The sequence below is a fragment of the Columba livia genome, chromosome 2 (assembly GCF_036013475.1).
Source record: "Columba livia isolate bColLiv1 breed racing homer chromosome 2, bColLiv1.pat.W.v2, whole genome shotgun sequence".
Taxonomy (NCBI): domain Eukaryota; kingdom Metazoa; phylum Chordata; class Aves; order Columbiformes; family Columbidae; genus Columba; species Columba livia.
The window spans coordinates 99,542,530-99,564,583 of record NC_088603.1 but is presented as its reverse complement, the minus strand read 5'-3'; the positions used below and the strand labels follow the sequence as shown (position 1 = coordinate 99,564,583).

At 39.4% G+C, this 22,054-nt stretch overlaps 1 protein-coding gene across 9 annotated transcripts in view; it reads left to right on the top strand.

Moving 5' to 3' along the window:
- CARMIL1 (capping protein regulator and myosin 1 linker 1) overlaps window positions 1–22,054 on the top strand; it is a 198,152-nt gene that overhangs the window by 145,563 nt on the left and 30,535 nt on the right. For all 9 annotated transcript variants that reach the window (XM_065052981.1, XM_065052980.1, XM_065052978.1 and 6 more), the window contains 5 exons: window positions 452–580; window positions 818–949; window positions 4,452–4,627; window positions 7,099–7,186; window positions 10,168–10,317. In XM_065052981.1, the coding sequence (XP_064909053.1) occupies window positions 452–580; window positions 818–949; window positions 4,452–4,627; window positions 7,099–7,186; window positions 10,168–10,317 (675 nt within the window). The remainder of the gene's footprint in view (window positions 1–451; window positions 581–817; window positions 950–4,451; window positions 4,628–7,098; window positions 7,187–10,167; window positions 10,318–22,054) is intronic.

Genomic DNA, 22,054 nt, shown 5'->3' with positions numbered 1-22,054 from the left:
GTTTGTTGAATGGATAGCGACAGAGCTTTCTTTTTTCCGTCTGAACTTCTTAACAATTCAGGGACCTTTGGAGCTAAGCGTCAGATATATTGACAACATTTTCAGCATTAAACCTGCTCTAAAAACCAGAACAACACTTAATCTGGATAACTTGTTCTTTGTAGTTATCCTGGAGGTAACTGAAGGGAAATATTCCAAAGTTTTTTGCCTTTTTTTTTTTTTTCTAATGGTAAAGTGTTATTTATTTTTCCAATCTTTAGGCGTGTCTTTATGAGATATAATGCTTTCCTTCAGTAGCATTGATATACCCCCAAGCTCTGATCATGCATTTCCAGAGTGTTATATTGTTACTACAAATCTCATCATGGTACTATTGATTTGCTATCTGGACTGAATTCAGTTTGACCAACATTCAGATGTTTTATCTTCTCTGTTTCTTTTGTTCAAGTAGATGATTGACAGAATATGTGTAAAAGTACAAGATCATCTCAACTCTCTAAGAAACTGTGGTGTGGATGCTGTACAGGAAGATGTGAAATCTGCAGAACGCCTTATGCGGGATGCTAAGAACTCCAAAACAGTAAGCCTTTCCCATCGTACTGGTAATACTGAGAGCAGCTCAATGTGTGCTTGCAGCTTTTCTAGTTTTGGGGAGTTAAAATAACTGTGAGATCATCTGTAGGTAATATCTAAAGCAGCAAAATAATTCTAATTTATAAAGACTTCAGTTTAGCAGAGAGATTTCCTCCTTTTTGTCCATGCTTGAAGACAGGCATTGCTAAGCCTCCTTTCTGAAGATACTCTTTCTGCTTTACAGCTCTTACCAAATCTGTATCACCTCGGTGGAGCTTCTTGGGCAGGAGCAAATGGTTCACTCTCCAATCCAATCCAAGAGACACTTGAATCCATGGCTGGAGAAGTTACAAGGGTCGTGGATGAGCAACTTAAGGTGTGTGGATAGATCTGTTACTATCTCTCACATGCAGAAATAACTAAATCTGATGTCTTCTGTTGCTAAATGCAAATATGCCACACTTCTTTTTTACCTCTCAGAATATTTGTACGTAAGCTATCTTTTCATTATTGGTTTCTTGTAACTTCGTGCCGCCTTATCTGGATACTTGCCCCTTTGGCATGAAAAAAATTGCTTTAGTGTTTGCAGTGGGCAGAAGGAGCACATACTGTTTATTATCATCTTATTTTATCTTCTAGAAGGGGAAGACATCAGTTGCCTCTTAGGCCCTTAATAAAGGCATTTCTCAAGCACCCTAAAAAGTTTAATGCCCTGGAGAAAGGTCCTAACTAGTTATGGTATCCCATGGAGTGGAAGCTGCTGCTTTGTAGACTGCGTTGCAGAATTTATTTTGCAATTACCACTTCTGAACCTCATGCAGAATTTTAAGTGTTTGGTTTGGATAAATTGTATGTATTGAGAATGCCCCAATAATTATTCCAGGAAGCTTTACAGGAAATCTTTGCACAAGTTGCCTGTCAAACCTCAGTTCTTGAAACAAATATCACTGATCTTGTAAATATTCTCACCTGTGTGTTCAGGCAGCTCTTGCTCAGAAACTTCTACCTTCAATTATGTTAGATATTATTGCATAATAAGCAAGGAAGAGTCATCCATACAGCATGTGCAAAGGTATCAGTCCAGGAAGAAGCCAAGGTGGGGAAGCTTAAGCAACTGGTGGGATCTGGTTAATGAGGAGGAAAATATTGCTGAATTTTCAGTATTTTCCTCCCTTTCCCCATTATATGTAATAAGGTGAAGATTCTATATCACTTTTTTAATTTCTGCAGTCATGAAGGTGATTTATCCACAAGATTCTTCCCTGTGGAGCTTCTAGGCTGTTATTGGGATGGGAATAGTCAGGCCAGCTCTTTGTGCAGGGCTCATGCACTTAAACAAGTCCTGTGCATTTTGAGGAGTCTTATAGAAAGGGAAAATAAGTGCCTCTTCAGCATTTGGAATGTTATTTATAGTTCCTAGCATGAGATTGAGTGAATGGGTCTTCTATTTATGCTTTTACACATTTACAGCAAAATGCACTTTAGCTCAACCATTCCACCTTTTACATTTACTTTTGATATTTGTGACGTTAAAGTTTAAGTGCCTTACAAGAAACTATAAAGTCACAATGCTCTTTTTATATTCTAACACTCATTTTTATTAATTTTACACTCAAGGCTGAAAGGTTTTCCTTTAAGTTCTATGGTGGTGTACTTTGTGTGGAGGAAAAAATGTTGAGTGTGAGTTAGGGTATTTTCCAGTTGTTAAGCTCAGTTCAAAACATTATATGCAGTTTATTATTCGTGAAGATAGATAAGGGAGCTCACATAAGTACAATTCTTTTTGTAATTGTTGCCAGAAAAACATTCTATGTGCTCTTTGTGGAGTTTTGGGGTTTTTTTTTAGCTTCCATGGCAACCAGAGCCTGATTCTAGAAAGAAGTGTTTGGAAATTGGATAAAGTCAATGAATGCTCTTCAGGCAAATAAGATATTTTTTTTTTAAATGTCAAAGAAGGGAAGTTGGGAGAAGGAATACTTAGAATAAGGACACACAACATCTTGGAGTGAGTTGAGTTGGACAGAGGAGAAATTATTGCATTTCTCTTCTGCTGGTGTCGCTGTGGACACACAGAAGCCAGAGATACTTTATTTGGTCAGCAAAGGCCCAAGAGAAAATTGTAGGCAAGACAAATGGTGCTTAGGCAAGATAATATTGTTTTGTAAGGGCAGGAGTGCTTGAACTACCTCCAAAATTCAGTCTTAGTACACAGGGTTTGAGTCTATTACCTATTCTATTTTTTTCTTTATATAGCGTCATCATCCAGTCCTTTTACTCACTATCTTTCTCCTGAATTTTTAGAATCCTGGATTGTGGGCAGGAGTTTGTTTCTGCACACCTGCTGACTGGCACTTGTGGCCTTGTGGGTTAAATGTTTGCCCCTCCACAGTCAATATTGGTAACTGTGAGGTTCCATCACTGAGAGGTTTTGGAATGGAAGCAGGAGGTGGGGAAAGGTTTCTGTAAATCTGATAATGGTCATGTGAAATCAACAGTTGAAATCTACCACTGAGGAAATTATGTTCAGTTGTGCACTTAAATAGAGCTTGGATCTCTTCTTTAACTTTTCCAGTCATGTCTTTGTGTTAATAAATAAATTTGTTTTGCTGTACACAGGGTACATATCAGCAGGCAGATAAAACAGTATGAATTAAAAATTTAGTTTTCCAGATGACCAGCTGATTCTTTTATACCCTCTGCAGTCCTACATAACCTTTTTTGAATACAAACATTGAAAGCAATTAGAGGAAAGATGTTTCAGTGATGTGGAGCACTAGTAGTGTTTTTGTGTCTCATCCTGATCCCTATGTGTGTACATTGGAGCTTTCCTGCATTTTTTGTGACACAAGTTCATACACAGATGATTCTGTGAGGGTTTGAGAGCCCTCACCTGTGCCTGTAGTGAGGGCTTTTTAGCCCTCTAGTCAGGGCTATGGGTTTAGAAAAGAAACCAGTAGGTGGTGAAACAAGATTTAAACCAGAATTACCTTTTCTCACAGGCACAGGTAGGAGATAAATCTAATGCAGTTAAAAGGGGTTTCATAACATACCTTCATAGCATTGAGGTATATACAAAGGTATAGCATTGAGGTATATACAAAAGAGTATGTGTCAGAGGGAAGAAGTTGACTTTACACCATGAGCAGAGGAAACCTTATTTTAGGATAAACAAAATTGAGGGGGTTTGGAGGTTACATGATCCTGTTTCCGGAGTGTGTATGGTTTTCTTAGTCCTGATTCAGGGTTTTGATCAGTCACCAAAAAAAGAATAATAATAGTTGACTACACCTAAGGTTCACTGTGGACTTCCACGTATGTAAACACGGTACCTATATTAAAGATTTGTCCATTGCAAATCCTACTTGTGGCTACTTCTGAATATATTCCAGCATTGTACTATATGCCAAGTTCTCATGAGTCTCTTTTCTTGATACACTGATGTCTCTTGCAGATTGGCAGGTCTGGAGCAGTGATGAAAACTGCTGATTCAGGGCTCAGTTTAGAGCGCAGGCAGCTGTAGCAGAGCATCCACTGCTTTCGTAGCACACAGAAGCAGCAGTGGTGGCTGCACGTGGGAAGCTAATTTATTGTTCTGACATTTAAACACACCGAGATGTAAATGTTTCGTATTTGAAAAGGCAAACAAGTGCAGTTGTGGGTCATTTTCAAAACATATACGTTGATCCTTCTTAGCTTTACTTTTGTAAAATGCCTTTTATATCATAACTGGTTTGGAAAGTGGATTGGAAATGAGGAAGAGAAATTGTAAAATTACAAGTCTAAAAGTGTCATAGTGCTGTGCACCAGGATAATGCTGTGATCTTCCAGGTAATGAAAATGTCAAAACTTGATGTTATCTTTTGCTTGCTGTGCTGCAGACACTCCTTGAGTCTATGGTGGATGCAGCAGAAAACCTTTGCCCCAATGTGATGAAGAAAGCTCGCATCCGTGAAGACCTGATTGAGGCTAGCACTGAGAAGATTTCAATCCCACGCACTTTTGTGAAAAATGTCCTCTTGGAGCAATCTGGAATTGATATCCTCAACAAAATCAGGTACTTTAAAAGACTATTCTAACAAATTTGGGTATAGAATTTGGATTTTGGGTTGTGTGTTTGCGTAATAGAAGATTTTTGGAATGTTTTTGTGACTTACAAGAAACCATATTAAGGCATTCAAAGAGAAGGAAATTGTCCTACAGGTCTGGTGTACTTACGAGATTTAAATATTTGGAATCTCCAGGGTTGTTAACTTGATCACTAATGCATGCATTTCTGTCTTACTTAGTGAGAGTTTTGGTTTATGGTACACAAATCACATTTTCGTGACTGATACATTTATGTTTTTTTTAAACCTACTAGTGTTCTCAGGTACCACTGAATTACTGTAATAGAAGGAAATTGTACTTATTTTCTTTGAGTGTTAACAGCACTTTGTCTGTCGCTGGTCTTGTCCTGTAGCTGTAGCACTTGCTTTAAACCTTTTTGTTTGTGTGAGAATTGTGCACAGCAGACAGACAGACTTAAAAAATGGAAACTTGGATATTCAAACTGCAAGCAGAAACAAACTGCAGGCAGAAAGATATTCAAACTGGAGCAGAAACAGTTACCCTAAACATCTCTTAGTTCCCTTTTAAAAAGAGAAAAAGAGAAGCTTTTACCTGACCTTTTACTGCATCTTTTTTCTAATATTAAATATATACCAGAGAATATATTTGTGCAGTATAATGTGGTTGCCCTTACTTAAACCTTTGCAGTTGCCTTCATTTGGTTAAGGAATCCTCTCTGCTTGATGGAAAAGTGTGTCATTTTGCATTAGGATGCTAATATCTTTGCAGAAGAAAACACTAAGACTTAGAAGTTAGTTTTGCAGAGTGCAGCAAAATTGGCAGGAAAAGGTGTTAAAGACTTTAGCTATGCCTTCAGAGTATATAAAATGGTTCAGGGAGTGAGTTGTCTTCACTTTAGTCCTATCAAACAAATCTTGACCCTGACAATAGTAGTACCCCTTCCACCCGTAAACACTGCAACTGTCAGGGGGCTAAGGGTGCCATAGTGTCACCCTTCCTGCCTTACAGCATTTGAAATTAATATATAGGTAACTGATGGAAATCCCTTCATTCTCATTCTCTTCCCACCGTGGCTTGGCTGCCATTCTGCCTCCCTATGACTTGCTTTGCCTTTCCAAGGAGTTTCTTACCTTTTTCCATAGGCTTTCTGCAGCAGTAGTGCTAGCCCCAGATGGAAGTAGCTTTGTTAATCCAATGCAACTCAGTCCAGACATAAAAACCCAGAGGAGGGCCACAAAATTGGTGAAGGGTTTGAGGAGGAAGCCATATGAGGAGCAACTAAAGTCACTTGGTCTATTCAGACTGGAGGAGACTGAGGGAAGACCTCATGGCGGCTACAGCTTCCTCACAAGGGGAGGAGGAGGGGCAGGAACTGAGCTCTTCTCTCTGGTGACCAGTGACAGAACCCGAGGGAATGTCAGGAAGATGTGCCTGTGGAGGTTCAGGTTGGACATGAGGAAAAGGTTCTTCCCCCAGAGGGTGGTGGAGCACTGGAACAGGCTCCCCAGGGAGGTGTCACGGCCCCAAGCCTGACAGTGTTCAAGAAGAGACTGGACAAGGCCCTCAGACACGTGGTGTGAACTGTGGGGTTGTCGCATGCAGGGACAGGAGTTGGACTCAATGATCCTTGTGGGTGCCTTCCAACTCAGGACATGCTATAACTCTTAAGTGTTGGTGAAGCAGTCGGCCTTGAAATTGTAGAGGCAGGAGAGATGGAGCTTTGGGCTGCAGCTCAGGCGTACGTGGCTGTGAGCTGCAAATCAACTGCCCTCCTCAGCCTGAGCCTTCAGTACTGTGGCCAAAGACGGGCCCGCAGGGGAGCAATTCAAGGTACATATTTCCTTGGTAGGAAGTTACCAGTGAAACCTCAATTCAGTGTACAGGGTGTGTTGATGTTCCATGTGTGTCTGGGTAATGGGACTGGCCGACATGAAGTTCCTGAGACAGAAAGTGGTTACCGTGAGCAAAAAAAGAAGCAAAGTTGTGATGGCAAAGTCTGGAGAAGCAACACTGTACTGCTGTCCTTCAGCTGACAGACAAACACAAAACAGAGCTGAGGAAATTAGTGGATTGTAGTTCAGTATAGTACTGTTAAACAGGCAGCACTGTCCTAATCCCGTGCATCTGAGATTCATGTTTCTCTTTCCTCAGTGGCGAAGTATTCCATACTGAGTTTCACATGTGGTTTTTATTCAGCTCTCTTACCCAGATGTTTTCATTTCAGCTCTTAGAAAAATGTTAGAAGCAGGTTAAATATGGTACAGAGGCTCTTGTGTTTACTGTGTGATTCATGAGTTTATTTCTGAAACCTGCAGTCATGTATCCTGACACTCTCTAATATTTTACTTCAAATCAAGTGACAGCACTGTGGATAATCGTCACACTGTTGAACATGTAATAAAGACAAAATTCTCCTGCGTGAATTCAAAATTTGTCTTGTTTTTAATCCTCACACAGTGAAGTAAAGCTGACAGTGGCTTCTTTCCTATCTGACCGAGTTGTAGATGAAATCCTGGATGCACTTTCCCATTGCCATCACAAACTGGTGAGTATTTGCATGGTTGATATCTGAATATGCTGGGTATCTTAACAATGCCATTTACATTCATAACTTGTTCAGTTTCTTCTTAGTACAGCTTTGTTTTGAAATTGGTCTTATTTTCTTTGGCATCACTGACATCATTTGAAATATGGTCATGGGACTCTTGCCTCTTTGCTTTAAGGGGGATACAACCTTGGAAGAGGCTGCATTATATATTTGTCCTGTTATGTTTTGCACTGTTGTCAGATGTAAAACTAAAAATGCCATCAGGACGTGACATTGGGTCATTAGTTAAGAACAGTGCCAGTACTGGTCTTGGTGAGAAGATAAGCGTTGGTTGCTCATTTAATGAGAGGTAAAATTTCATTCTTTTGAGGAGGGACTGCTGAGACCCTGTTCCCTGAATAAGTACTTCTTGAGGCTACCTCAGAAATGTAGGTATAAAGTTTGGAGGGAAAGGATTAGAAACATAGGAAAGGAAACACTGTTATCTGAAGGTGCTGAGCTGTTTGGAGGCACAGTTATTTATTATAATGGTACTTGCTTCATCGAGACTACAGGAAATAAACAACTGTGTATCCACAGAAAACGATTTTTAATTCCAATACAATGGGCCTCTGTAAGGATAATCCGGTACTGGTTTTTTTTCTTAAAGAAGCTAGTGAGTGTTCATTTTCTGACTGAAATTACTCTTCATTTCTAATTGAAATTACTATGGCTTCAGCTTGCCATCATGAGTTTTTTCAGCTGCTTTTCCCCACAAGATAAGGGAAACATATATTTCTCTTTATTTTTTCTCTGTGAAAGTTCTCATACATAGAAAACAAATCACTCTTTTTTCCTTTTTTTCCCCTCTCTTTTTTTTTTTTAAATAAGTAAATTAGAAGACTGGGTCATTCCAGGGTGTGTCCTCATGATACAGAGCAGCATTGTGTAAAGGTACAACCTCTGCTCTCAGGAGCTGTGCAGCAGCATCAGCCTGCTGCGTGAGTGGCCACATGAATTACCTCCAGTTGGTCCTGGAGCAGGTTCAGCTGGCATCAGCAGTGGGCTGTCTCTGTTCAGTGGTATTGCACAACTTGGACATACCCTGACTCTTGCACAGTAAATCATTTTCTCCAGCCTTTGAGTCACTTCAGTAATAATCCTCTGCACTTTCTCCAGCTGTTTTAAAAGCTTCTTTTGAAATTGTGTTCCCCAGAACTAGACAGACTATTTCAAAGTCTTAACCAACACTGTATATAGGAGTGATAGTGGTTTTTTTCCTGGTATTCTTTATTCATTGTATTTATGTGGCCAAGGAGATTCCTTCTTTTTGTCAGAGTTTCAGTGGTAACTCATTTTCAGGACTGGTAGATCCCTCTCCCATTAATGGCTTTTGGACCCTTGACGCTTGCTGCTTTTCTGGATTGTGTCCACATCTAATTGTCAGTGCTCTTAGTTCCTAAGGAATGGTTGTCTGTACATTTGATTTGAGTTGATTTACTTTGTGATCCATTTTGGCCTGCATTAGTAACATGTCCCTTTCACCGTTTAACTCTCCTACGTTTCTGTTAGCTGCAGATCATTTCAGGTAGTATAGCACTGATGGGAACGTTGAAGAGCGCAGATCTTGAAAATGCTGAGAGAGGAGCTCCTGTCTAATTTGTTAGTGTTAATATTCAACTGACAGTTGCAATATGACAGCTGGCAACTCATTCTCAATACACCAAAGATTAGATGCACTGATACAGTTCCGGGCCAGGTCCTTAAACTGGAGTGTCACATACTACTAATTCAGCCACCTACAAATGTCTATAGATGTTGCATTGACAGAGTAACATTTGAGGCAAATTTGAAAAATAAAGCTTATTCAACAGGACCCGAGTTTGCTAATGTGATTATGATCAGCATTAATTATTATTCTAGGCATTTTAGTGTGATTAAAAATAAAGGCAGAGCAGCTCTCCAGTTGTTCGTCATGAGCAGACACTAGACTAAGTGAGATATAATTGAGTCAGGTCACCTGTTTACCATTTTTGAATGTTAACCAAACTACAATCCACTGGTTGTCCGGAGTCATGCTGCTGTTTTGTAGTGGACTACAGCTCTCCCTAGCTGCCTCTTTGAAAACTTCTGTGACTAACTGATTTGGGCCAGCTGATCTTCAAATACTTGCTTTTAACAGATGTTATTTAATATTCTCTTTAGTTACAGGCAGAACTGGAAAATATTTCCTCATCTTCCTGACAACAGGAACCCACTCCATTCCAAGTACAATCCAGGGTGGTTTATATAACATTCTCTATGTTCTTTGTAACAGTTTTTGCTATGCAAGTCTAAACAAGGATTTTATTGTTGATAGAATTTTTCCTCTCTGATACTTAAAATATCTTATCACGTACATCTATCAGTGATTAAGTTTTTTTCTTTTTATGGTAACCCTTACCTATTTCTCCAGTGAAATAGAACTGAGGTTTTTAACAAAGCTGGTGTGTTTTTTGAATAGCAGTGGATAACGTTTTGGCCATCTAATAATTATCAAAATTATATTAGCTGAAGTTGTACATGTCTTTGTGTAATTTAAGAAAACAAAATAAAAAAGGTCCAGGACAGAGCTTCTCTTCCACCCCTTTATTTTCTTTATTAGTAGTATAATTATGCTGAGGAAGCTGCATAATAATATTATAAGTCAAAAGTAGGATGGCTTTTTATCTGGCCCTTTTCCTTTTCTTTTTTCATGTTAGACTTTCTTCCTTGCTTTTTAGAATGTGTGATAGAAGGGAGTTTTCCATCCAAAAAAAGAACGGGGGTGGGGGGGGAGGGAAGTAAAAATTTAAAAAATAAAAAACTGTGCGAAGATTTACACACACACTGAGCTTTACTTTTCTAATTGGTCTTCTAAGATCTGTGATCGCTTAAGTTTTGTAAGCTTTCTATTATGGTTTGCTTTGCCTTTTTCAATAGTTTGATTTACGTGTTCCTGTCTTTATCCTCGCCTCCAGGCTGACCATTTGACTAGACGTGGCAAACCACTTCCACAGCAGGAATCACTGGAAATTGAGTTAGCTGAAGAAAAACCAACTAAACGCTCTATCATCACAGTTGAGGAGTTGACAGAGATTGAACGTTTGGAGGACCTGGACACTTGTATGGTAAGACACATTCCTCAGCGTGAAAATAACTGGAAGAAAAATGCTTTTCAAAATGCCCTTTGGCAATTTCCTGGTATTAGGAAACTGAAGTTAGGAATTGGCTTCTAGAAAAAATAAATTTTAGCTTGTGAACATTTTGTCTGAGTTGCATATTGCTGTTCGGCTTCCTGGATAGACTTACTGTAGAGTCAGCCAAGTACAGCTCAAGAGAAGGAGCAGCAGGGTTGCTCCTTTCTGCAGCAGCTATCTGTTGGTCTCCATAAAACAAGAGCACACCTTCACTGGAAATACCAGCTTAAATAGTTTGCTTTCAAATCCCTTCACCAAGATTTGATTTGATGCAATATTGGTCCTAACACCACAAATCCCTGTGAGGTGTGGGGCGTTGACTGCATCATCTGGGTCATCACTGGTACTATCAAGTTCCACACACGTTCTGTAGCCAAAATTCAGTAATCATTTGGAGCCCTAAATCCTATGGGAGAGAGATATCCCAGTAAAATGTCTAGTTTCTGAACCCTGTACCTCTAAGTTACCTTTTGCATGCTGGCTTCGTATATAGAAAAATAAGGTAAGCATTCATTTTGATCCCCTGCTTCCTCCTTTAACTTTATTCGTGCAGCATGTTATAAATAATAATACTGGAAATTAAAAAAAAAAAATAGCTCCTGCCTTTATCTCATATAATCATAGTTATGTGAAAGGGTCATATAACTGTGCTGTTATCTTTCACTTTGGTCATATTAAAAGAATGGAAATGTGATGGTGCTTACACTCTTTAAAAGATACATTAGATGCTAACGGTACTTGTCTTCAGAAGTGGTTATACCTCTCTTCATTTTCTTCATTCACCCTCATCTTTCACAGAAATTCAAATACCTTTGTGACCCAGATTCTCATCAATATATAATTTCTGAAGAGAATGAAGCATCAAATAAACACAAGACAGTAATCTGAGTGCTAAAAAACCTGTTTATTAAAAACTAATCCATTTTTAAGAGCTGCTTTTTGCATCCTGGATGCAAGTGATATTGGTTGCTGTTGTAAAAAAATACAGCCCAGAAGGGCTAATACAGGGGTTTTTACTGAGCTAATTTTCTGAGTTCTTGCTACTAAAAGCATCTTAGTTAGTAACTGCAAAGATAGCGATTTCCAGGTGGCATATTTTAGCTATGGGAAAATCATACAGATTTCAGATATTTTCTTGGAAAAATTAACCTGATTTGTGGCAGTTTTTAAGTGTCGTACAGATGTTTGCATGGGTATGAGGAACATTCTGAAGGGGTAGCAATGAATGCTTTGTGAACTAGTCAGTGCAGGAAACAGATATGCTGAAACGTTTTACTAGAAAGAGAAGCATATGGTTTTATGAACTATAATTATGAACCTAATTTCCTTTGATTTATTTTTAATCTTAAATGCGAAATAGCTATTTAGATCCCACTTCCAAAATGGCATTAGTCCAGAACACTGCCTTGTTTGGCCATTAGAAATCCCTAAGCATTACAGAGTGTAATGCTAAAACAGATCTTAGCTGTGTGAGTAGATGGTGCACCTGGCTGTGTATTCTGCAAACCACAGATCTGACACTTTGAATTACAGCTTGATTTTGGGCATGTTTGGGAGCCTGGCCCCCTATTTTTCAAAAGACTATGGAATATTAGATGAGGCTAATCAAAGTCATTGAGATGCCAGGAAAAACTCTCATATTCTAAGCCATTTCTTTCCCATTTCTTCTCCAACTATTTGTCAAGATGTCTGGGGAAGGAGAGATTTTGGGCTTGTATGAGAGACACTGATCTTGGACCATCATCCTGAGGAAGCTCATTTTTTCTCTATTTGAAAAACTGGATTAACTTTTCAAACCCATCATCTTCAGCAAGACTCTTGTCTTCATTCTTGTTGTCTTCAACAAGCCTGTTGAGGATCATTATTCTGGCCAAGGCAACGTATACAACAGTATGTTTTTATGTATCACCCTCCTTTGGTGCGGTATTTGAACAACTTTGGGGAAATACTGGATCTAGATTCAGTTTTGACTTTATGGTTGCAAGTAGATTATATGGCACTGAAATGAGGGGAATGACTATAATTGAGATTGATTATTTGGAATAAAATACTTATAAGCTATTTGTTCGTATACATGGTTTGAAACTGGAAGATGTGAAGGTTTGTTTATAAAATTCAGACAGGCAGAACAGGGGTCTGGAATCTCCAGTGCTGATGACAGAGGGAACAAACAGGCAGTGGAGTGTTCCACTGCCTGCCCACCTGTGCTCCAGCGGGACGCAGAGTGACTGGGGCTCAGGAGGTTTGCCTGCGAGACTAGAGAGTTGCCATCCGTCCACTTTGAGGTTTGATATGTATGAACAACACAGACAAGACAGAATGAAACATCACAAGCCGGCCCTTGAAATGCCCCACTGGGAAAAAAAAAAAAAAAAGCTTTTAAATATTATTTCTAGTATTTTTCCATTATGGGAATTAGGTCTTATTAAATAGCAAACTGTGCAGTTAAAGCTTATTAGCTTCAACTTAGGTTGTAATTCTTATACACCTTTAATGATGGCCAGAGAGCCCATAATATGAAAGATTTGTCAGTCATACCAGAATTTACTAGTCTGTTAAATGACTTCTGAAAAACTCTGGGAGTGATTGAGTGGTTCAACATAGGACGTGATAGCTGCAACGTTATGGACCCGGGAGCTTCTGATCTCCCTGAGCTGCAGTACAGTAAATTGGTGTTTCTTTTTCTACAGCTGTCTTAGTTGTCTATGTTTAATTAGAGCTATGTTGATGGTAATAAGTCATTAGATAGAAGTTGTGTGCAAGTAAGATGGAATAAAAATCTTTATGCAGAAAATTACTTACTGTTCTCAGATTAAAGGAAAAACCATGGCCTGCTTTTCAGAGCTTAAATTCAATCATGAATCATGAATAGTACAGTTTCTCTAAATTTTTCTGTGCATATATGATAGGAGTGACACATTTTAAGCTAATGTATGCATTTAAAAACTAAAGCATGCTTTTTTACTGGGATTGAATATCATGTATCTTGTTATGTGTAATTGTGTAGGTAGATACTAACTGATTTGATTTTGCATAGTGCTTCTGGTTGTACTTTATTCCTTCATAGCCATTAGTTCTCTGAAGAAGTAAGAGAGCTTAAATGGTACTCAGCTCCCCACCAAAAGACAATGGAGCATCTTTGTTAGAGTGTGTTTAACAGTTACATTCTAGAGCTTTTTTTTTTAAGCTATTTGAATGTTAGTTTGGCTTCCAGATTACTAAAAGATCACCAGAGTTGAGCCACTATTTGAAGAAAAACTTTGAAAGAAATAAGTTTTTACTAGAAATCTGTGTACTCATAATCTTTAAAATATCCATTTCAGCAATATAATTTTTTTGCTATAGTTAGCAACAAGCATACAGGAGGATAAGTATTGTTTTTAGAGCAAAGCAGAGGTTATTTGTGTTATGAAGAGCTATGGAAGGAAATAGTTTGAAACATGTAAAGGAATTGTAGGTTGTAATACACAAGTCTGCTTATAAATCTTACTTAAAGCATTTCAGTGTAAGATTGAAATGCATGGATGGTAAATTACGTGTTTACAAAAATGCTTGTAGCTAGTAGAAAAGAACTGCCTGTGATGAATATTGAATCTTCGCCATTTCTTATCTGTTTCTAACTTTAACCATAGAGATGGTTCTACGACTTTAATGGAGGAAAGCTTGAAAAAATTCATCCCATGAGCTATATATTATTGTTTTAGTTCTTATTGAACAATACATTTCACCTCTACAGTGGAGAAGAAAATTTGCAGTAGTAGCAGAACACTTCTAGATCAGCAATGTGCGCTTTTCCCTGGGAATGTACTAACTGACCTTTGTCAAAGATTTAGCAGATTAGCCCAGTATCCAGGTGAAGACTTATAAACCTGAGAGTTCTTAAAGATAAGGAGTGAATGGACCTCAGTGTTTTCAAAGAAAAGGGAGAAATTGCACTCACCACACCAGAATTAAATTAAAAAAAACAAAACAAAACACCTCCCAAAACACCATCTGAAAGGTTTTCTCTCCCCACCCATTCATCCAAAACAATTTAGAATTAAAACAAGAGAAACTTCTTCAGTGGCTTTCACCAGAGGAAGGAGATCATGATACAGACTCATATGTGCAAATGTGCTGATACTTTAGGAAGAAAAATGAGAGATTCTCTGGTATGCCTTGACATACTGCCACATCTCCTTCTTGTTGCTCTTTGTTTACCTGCAGCAGAACTGTCTTGGGCATAGATAGTCAGCTTTTTGGCTGAAGGACTGAATACCTACTGCCGTGACACCCCAGTTCCTGTTGGACTCCTTATGTTCTCCTGTGCTACAAATAAAGCTCTATGACATGCTTAAGCCAGCAAAAATCATTGTTCTTGCTGAAAAAGAGCATTTCCACGTTCTTCTGTACACTGCTCAGTCTTTCCTGTCCAGACGTTCACACTCGTATGAGTGCTCACACAGCCTCACTGCAAACTGGTGTGGGAATTGATTCAGCTGAAAATGAAGCTTTTTAGGGAGGCTTTCTTTCCCAGGATAGTTCATAGACTGACTAGTTCACAAAGCAAATCTTGAGCGGCAGGAACAAGCAGGCAGGGGTGAGGGCAAAGGCAGCAGCCTGGATGAATGCCGGATTAAATGGATTGTGACACTTGAGTTTCTCTCTTCTGTGCATTAGCAGAAACGGGCCTTTGATGTGTAGTAAATACAGCGCTCTGCGGGAAGCTAGGAACTGGCATTGTGGTATGCAAGAGTATTCTTGGCTTCTGAAAAGGCTTCATCACAGGCATATGAGCAAATCTACTTCAGTGGGAGGGCAGTAATATTTCTGACTCACCCTAAATTAGGACAGTTTATGAAAACATCACCAGGAGGGGCGCAACAGGGTGCCAGCATTGCTCCCCATCCAGTGCCTGGGCTGAGAAAATGAGAAACAGAGAGAGCCGGTGTGATAATTTTGCAGCATTTGTAAATACCTTATTTGCAAGTTGTGTGTTTATATGTCAGCCTCACTATTAGGATTGCATTAATTTTAATTGTGAATATTTGTTACCTGTCTTTTCCTGGGTTCCTTTAGATAAAGTTTTGCAGCATCCTCACTGCCCTTAGAGGTCCTTATCTGTGTCTATTCAATGCCTGTTTCATGTATAGACTACAGACTACAGTCTCCTTCAGGCTCATGAGAAGTTATGTGTTCCCAGCTGAAACACTTTTAAAGAAACCTGGCTTTCAGTGTCTTTCAGTTGTTCTCTTTGAGTGGCAGGAGGTGATGGATAATTGATATAAAGTATGTTTTTGTTAAACCAGCTGAGATTTTTTAGAGCTTAAAGCAGTCTCTCATAATCTAGGGTACATTATTGGCACAATATGAAGTAAATGAAGACTGTGACAAACTACTTCTAGTAACACCACTACATGCTCGATTAAGAAAGAAAGTGTAAAATTGGAGGCAGATTTCTGCTTAGGTTGAAACAAGAATTGTGAAGTGCATCTGCTGGTTATTCTGTGTTCATTGTGGTACTTCTGTGTCAGGAGCTTGTTTTCCCACAATACTGATGCTTTGTTTTGTCTTAGCAGATGCAGATTTGTATTGAGGGTGGAGGAGAGGGTGTATAGTTACATCCTTCGTGGCAATAGTTGTCTTACTGATACTGAGTTTCCATCATTTAATTTCATGTGTTGTCAAAAAGCCACATGGAAAGGAGAGTTCAGTAACAAAGCACTCACTGAAACGCTGGTCTGGAGAATTTAACCTCCCTGCAGCAGTTTTAAGCGGGACTGTAGCCTGCTGGTGGACACCCATCAGCTCAACTGATGTGGTGACAGAGGTGACTGTCCCTACCTGGGTTGCTTGCCCTGCCAGGCAGCGCTCGCCCGTGCAGCCAGTGACAGGGATCACCCGAGCGCTCACTTACTTACTTCAGGTAAAACTCACAGGTTATGAGGACAAAGCCCCTTTGCATGGGCTGGATCAAGGAACAATTGCGTGGCCCCTTTTGCTAGCAGAGCTGTGGGGTCAATCAGTGTTCAACATAAATAGATCCAGAATTCATCTTTCCACAGCCTATTTAACAGAGGCTGCTCGTCGTTTCCTGTGGCAGATTAGGAAGAGCTCTTGCCAAAATGTAGATTCTGTAACCTTTGGCAGAGGGACAACAGCAAACAGCGTAAGAATAACCTCTAATGGTGACATTTCTGTAGAGCACATCTGTCTGCAACCATAATGCTTCTTGATTCAATTAATATCTGGCAAGCTGACCTTCCCCAGGTAGTTGAGGAGTTTTCTGTATAGGTTGCATGGTCCCTTCTACCGCTCTTTGATTATTTCAGTGTCTCAACTAAGTTGGCCAAAGTTGCTCATCTGTGTTGTGTGGGGGATTCTTGTTTACTCTGAAATTTGGAGAGCCTACTAAAAGTAGCACATGCACAGGTCTGTCTTACTGAGAGTGGTTCATGGTTCTCACTTCACCGCAAGAGCAGGAAGCTTGTGATTTTTTTTTCCTCTGAAAAATTCACACCTCATGTTTCAGGGATAAGGAAAAGTCACTTACAGGACGAGAGTAGGGAAGGTCTGTGTTAGGGCAGGCAGTTACTAAGGACTATTAGATTTTGCTTTATTTTGTCAAGGAAAATGAGTTTAGGATGAGCTAGATTCCTGGAATCCGAACTTTTAAATAAATAAATGAAATCCAGAGTGCCTAGTGCCGAAAGGCTAAGAAGACAGCTTCCAAGTCATCAGGTCTCATCCCTGCTATCACGAACAGCTGCAGCGCACGGTGCTATTCATAAATTTATCAGGCTTCCTCTCAAAACGTCTTTCTCTGACTAGAGGGGAACATAGAGGTAAATAGATTCTTTGGCTGTTATTCAGGTCAGCGAAATCCCCATTGTGAAATTGTAAAGATCAAATTACTGTGGATTTTTGAAGTCAGTAGTGACAGGATTGGAATACTGATCTGAAACCAAAAGCACCGAAAATGGTGCAAAAAACCTTCAAGTAAGTAGATGTTAAAGGAAACTGAAAGGATTGAGTGGGATAGAAAGACAAAGCAATTGAAAAGTCAAAGTAGTTTCAATCAAAGCTCATCAGAACCTATTTATTTTGTACGCTTTAGCTGTAGATTATTTCCAATACCCATGGTATTTGGGTAGTCCGTGGCAAGTTTGTACCTATATGCTCTGAGCAATTGCAGAATCTGGTGCCTCATTGCCAGCCAGCAATTAGTTCCTTGCTTGTGGGTGTGCAGTTCTGCTTTGCAGGGCAGGCATCTTCCTCTTGGGCTCACGTGCTGTCCCATGACGGTCTGATCAAGCGGCATTATTAAAAGTCACACTTAGGTGCTAGCTCTCCATTGGCAAGACTTGAGTTTTGCCATCCTTTCTTGGGTAATTATGATTGACCCTGTTTATCTGTTTGTTTTAGAGAAGAAACTCTAGTTTCAAAACCAAATGTCTGCCTCCTCAAGTATTTATATTTTCTATACAGGATCTTAGAATATTTGCTAGTTGCCTATTAAAATATAACCTTTTTTTAATAGGGAGATTTCTTGATATACTAGTTCCTGACAGGACTTTAAATGAAGGAGGTTTTTGTTTTGGGGGTTTTTTTAATGTTTAAGTTCACAAAGCATATCTCTAAGTGGCTGAGAGGTATGTAGATTTAGTGTGCATGCTAGAAAGATGTCTGAGACAAACTTCGGTGAGAAAATATCGGCAGCTCAAGTATGCCTGGGTTTTCAAGGGTAGAACTTCCCATCAAATTCTGAGCAGGAAGGCTACTGGTCCACTTCCCCATACAGGGTAAAGTGTATCTGTTTCACTGTGATGAGTCTCCCTGTAGTGTTTCCCCTTTGAATTGTCACTGCTTCATCTGTCCCCAGAGGGTCTAACGATGGTGGGAAGATGACTGGTCATTTTTGCCTGACTACTTATCCTTTTGGTAGCTGTTCATTTTGTGTTGTCTAAAGGAAGGAGAGATGCAGAAGTTGTGTTGGTTCTCAGTCCTGGGAAGCTGTAGGGCAGGGAGATACAACAGTTCCTGTTCATGAAGTCATAGGAAGTTATGGTTTGGAAGGGCCCTTTAAAGACTGTCTAGTCCAGCCCCCTGCCATGAGCAGGGGCACCTTTTACTAGATCAGTTTGCTCAAAGCCCCATCCCGCTTGACTTTGAACACTTCAGTTCAGGAGTACCTTGCCTCAAACTTGCTTTAATGGTGCCCAGGGCACCGAATATATATGGCAGCTTTCTTAAATGAATTGCCTAAGAGTATCTTAAACAGCTTTCCAACCCTCCATATTTGCTGAGTTTAAGAGCCCATTCTTCTTACTATAAGGAAGTTTAGGTCATGAACAAAGTAATGTTTGCATCAGTGTTTTCCAGCAGAAGGTAGTGAAAAATGACGACCAACCATCTGATCTGCAGCAGGTCTCCGTGCTACACTTAGTTTTTAAGTAAAATAAATTAGTTGGAAGCATCCTCTTTGTTAGTCTTAAAGCCCAGCTGCTGTAGAAGACACTCTTAGCCTCTTCATGAGCAAGTGGAAAACAGAACTGATGATACTGAGAACTGCTTTTTCTCTTGCAGGTGGGAGTTGCGTGCAGAGTTCCTTGCAGGATATTCATTCAGAACATGAAATAAAAGATTCAGTTTAATAGTTTTAGGAACTGCTCAGTTTATTCATGCATCTGTTTTTTACTCTTCATAATAAAAGCTTTGTATATATATACGCGCAGGAATTTTACATGACTTGAAAGATGCAAGTGCAGAATTATTAATTAAAAGAATATGTTAAAATGCTTGGCGAGATATCACAGTGTACATGAGCCACATCTCAGCAAGTAGAAGAGGAAAGGTTTCTTGGCTAGGAAAATGAAATGAGCTCAAGGGCAAATCTATTGAGCTTATCTTACTGCAGTGCTACTTCTTTGAGAAAATGTTACTGTACAGAGTAATTCTAAAGGTCAGGCTGGTTGAGATGAAACTAATTGAATTACTTCTGAACCACAGCTTTTTCTCTGGAAATTCAGCTCTTGAGGAAGGGAAAGAAATAAACAGTTGCCTTGAATTCCTGTATGGATTATTTGTATGCTATATTTATATACAATATGTATATTTATGTACTTCCATATAGAGGACAGAACTCTGAAATATAAGGTCAGGACTAGATCCTCTGCTGGTGTAAAAATGCATAGCTGCTACATTCAGGACAAGTGGATCAGAAAAAAAAAGCAGTTTATATTGCAGCTTGGCCTTGTTTTCTAAACAATGTGTTGGTGGCTTTGCTCTCCTGTAGAATACTCTATTAACTGTCAGGGGTTTTAGCATTGCATTTAACTTTCCAAGGACAATGGCACTCAAGGGGGAGATTCTAAGGACAGTGATTCAGGTTACCATCCCTGCTAGTGAGAAGTACATAGCTAAAATTCTGCAAGCCATGCTGAGGGTTTTATCCTGGAAATCATGTTATAAGATCTTCAGCAGTTGAAATAAGCAATAGCAGCTTTCTGGTTTCTGAGACTTTCTATGCAGATGGAGAGACACCTCTATGTCCAAAGTTTCATATGCAAAAAAGCAAAGTGGGTCAATTTACTACTCTGTTTTATAAAGCATACCTGAAGATTTTTGGTTTGTTTTTTTTCTCTTTTTAATGAGACAACAGGTGTGTGACATCTCTGTCAAAGGTACCTAGGAGACTAGAAGAAGTATGGGAGATGTTGATTGACCGAGATGGTGTCATGGAAGCTTTAGAGGTCAGAATTCCTTACAGGAAAAGAAAAGAGCAGGGCTTGTGATAAAATGCCTTGTTTTCTTATGCCTCTTTCTTAGAAAAGGCATGCCCCACAAAATACATATAGCTGAAACAATTTAGCACTGGTTTAATATGTTCTGGAAGAATCTTTGAAAACACTTTTTTCTGACAGCTCATTCCCAGTTGGTACATCATTATGATTCCCCAGTCTAATTTCTGGTTTTGTTTGGGTTGAGTTTGGTTGGGATTTTTGGCTGTGGGTTGGTGTTTTGGCTTTAGCAATGGGCCTGTGTGTGCTGGGAGGCAGACCACTTTATTTTGCAATTATGCTGAGAACAAACGAAGGGGAGGGTTGGGTGGCCTCATGATCAGGGGTCTGAAGACTGGCATTAGGTTTCCTGCAGAGCAGCCACATTCCTTAGTGACTTCATGCAAGTCCCTCAGCCTTTTCTTTGCTTAATGGTGCTTCCCTGTCTAACCTGCTGCCTGCTTCCCTCTTCTCCTTCTCCCTCCTTACTCCACACCCATGAGCTGTTTAACACCTTTTAACTTTTAAGTGGCGCAGTAGTCACACTCAGGTGAGATCTGTGAAGTGTGGGAGCTACTGTAAACCCTTGCTGGATTAGGACCTTAGACTGTAAACTCCCCACATCCTGGGATTGCTTCCTGTTACATATGTACTGCTTTGTACTTTGGTCCTAATCACATTTCCAGCTGCTTGTGTAATATAAATCACTTTCCTGCCTGTGCATTAAATACACAAAACACACTGGAGTACTACCAAGAATGGCCATCTGAAAGAGAAACCCTGTTGCAGATTGATTTTTAAAGTGTGCTAGAAATTTATTTCTGAGATGGTTTCAGTTTTAAAGATGTTTCTGAATGAAATCTGCAGTCTCTCCAGCAATCTCAGATACTATGTGAATGGTAGAATAGAAGATGGGCAAGAGAAAAGAGAACGTGGATTCTGGCAGGGAAATGGAGTAAGAGTGTATGTGTGTGGATAGCATACAGAAATGAGAGTAATGATGAGGTTTGTCTGAATCACTACTAGTTGAGAACTCTGCATAACGCCAAAGTTTCTGAAGGAAAAAGAAAAGAGAAATTAAAAACAAACAAAAAAAAACAACCTGTCCCTCAGGATAGTAGGAATATAAAGGAGTGGAGCTGTGTGCAAGAACACTATTCTTGCTATTCAAAGGTAGCCCATCATCATATCTTTAAAACTTTTAGCTACAGTTAAGATTGAAGTATGAATCATGACAAGTGGGTCATTATATTTGAAAACGTCAAAGTATTGAAAAACTGACCTTAATATCCCTTCAATAATTAAAGAATGAACTTCATGTTATGTGCAGGCTGGTTTCACTGCTGATAATTTAACGGCAGTGTGATATCCATTTAAAAATGCAGCACTTCCTTGCCAAGAAGTTTAATCCAGACCATGACCATTGACTTCTGCCACAAACACTCTGCTAATACCTGCGGTGGTGTTGTAGCAGCAGTTCCCATTCAACTTGAAGACAGAACCACACTTCTGATAATTGTTTTTTCTTACTCTAAATTAAGGAGGAGCATGATTGTTCATGTGCCACACAAGAGAGGGGGTATGGCATTGCTTCATTTCATATGATGGCTGTGCTGCTTCCTTTTGTTTTCTTTCAGTTTTTTAATGGGATAGCATTCTTTTACTATACCAAACATGCTTGAAAGGGCTGTGCCTCTAAACCTCTTTATAGGAAGGAGAAATATCACTACTTGGGCTTAGGTTTATTTAAACCTCAGGAGAATAGACTTGCATCTCTTTTCTTTCAAGAGAAGCTTTGTTTTGTTTTCCTTACTCTCCTGTTTTTTCAAAACAACTGCTGATTTTTAATTCAGAAGCTTCCTTCAGACTAGGAAATAACAGAATTACAGTTTTTCCTCGCTACTGGCGCC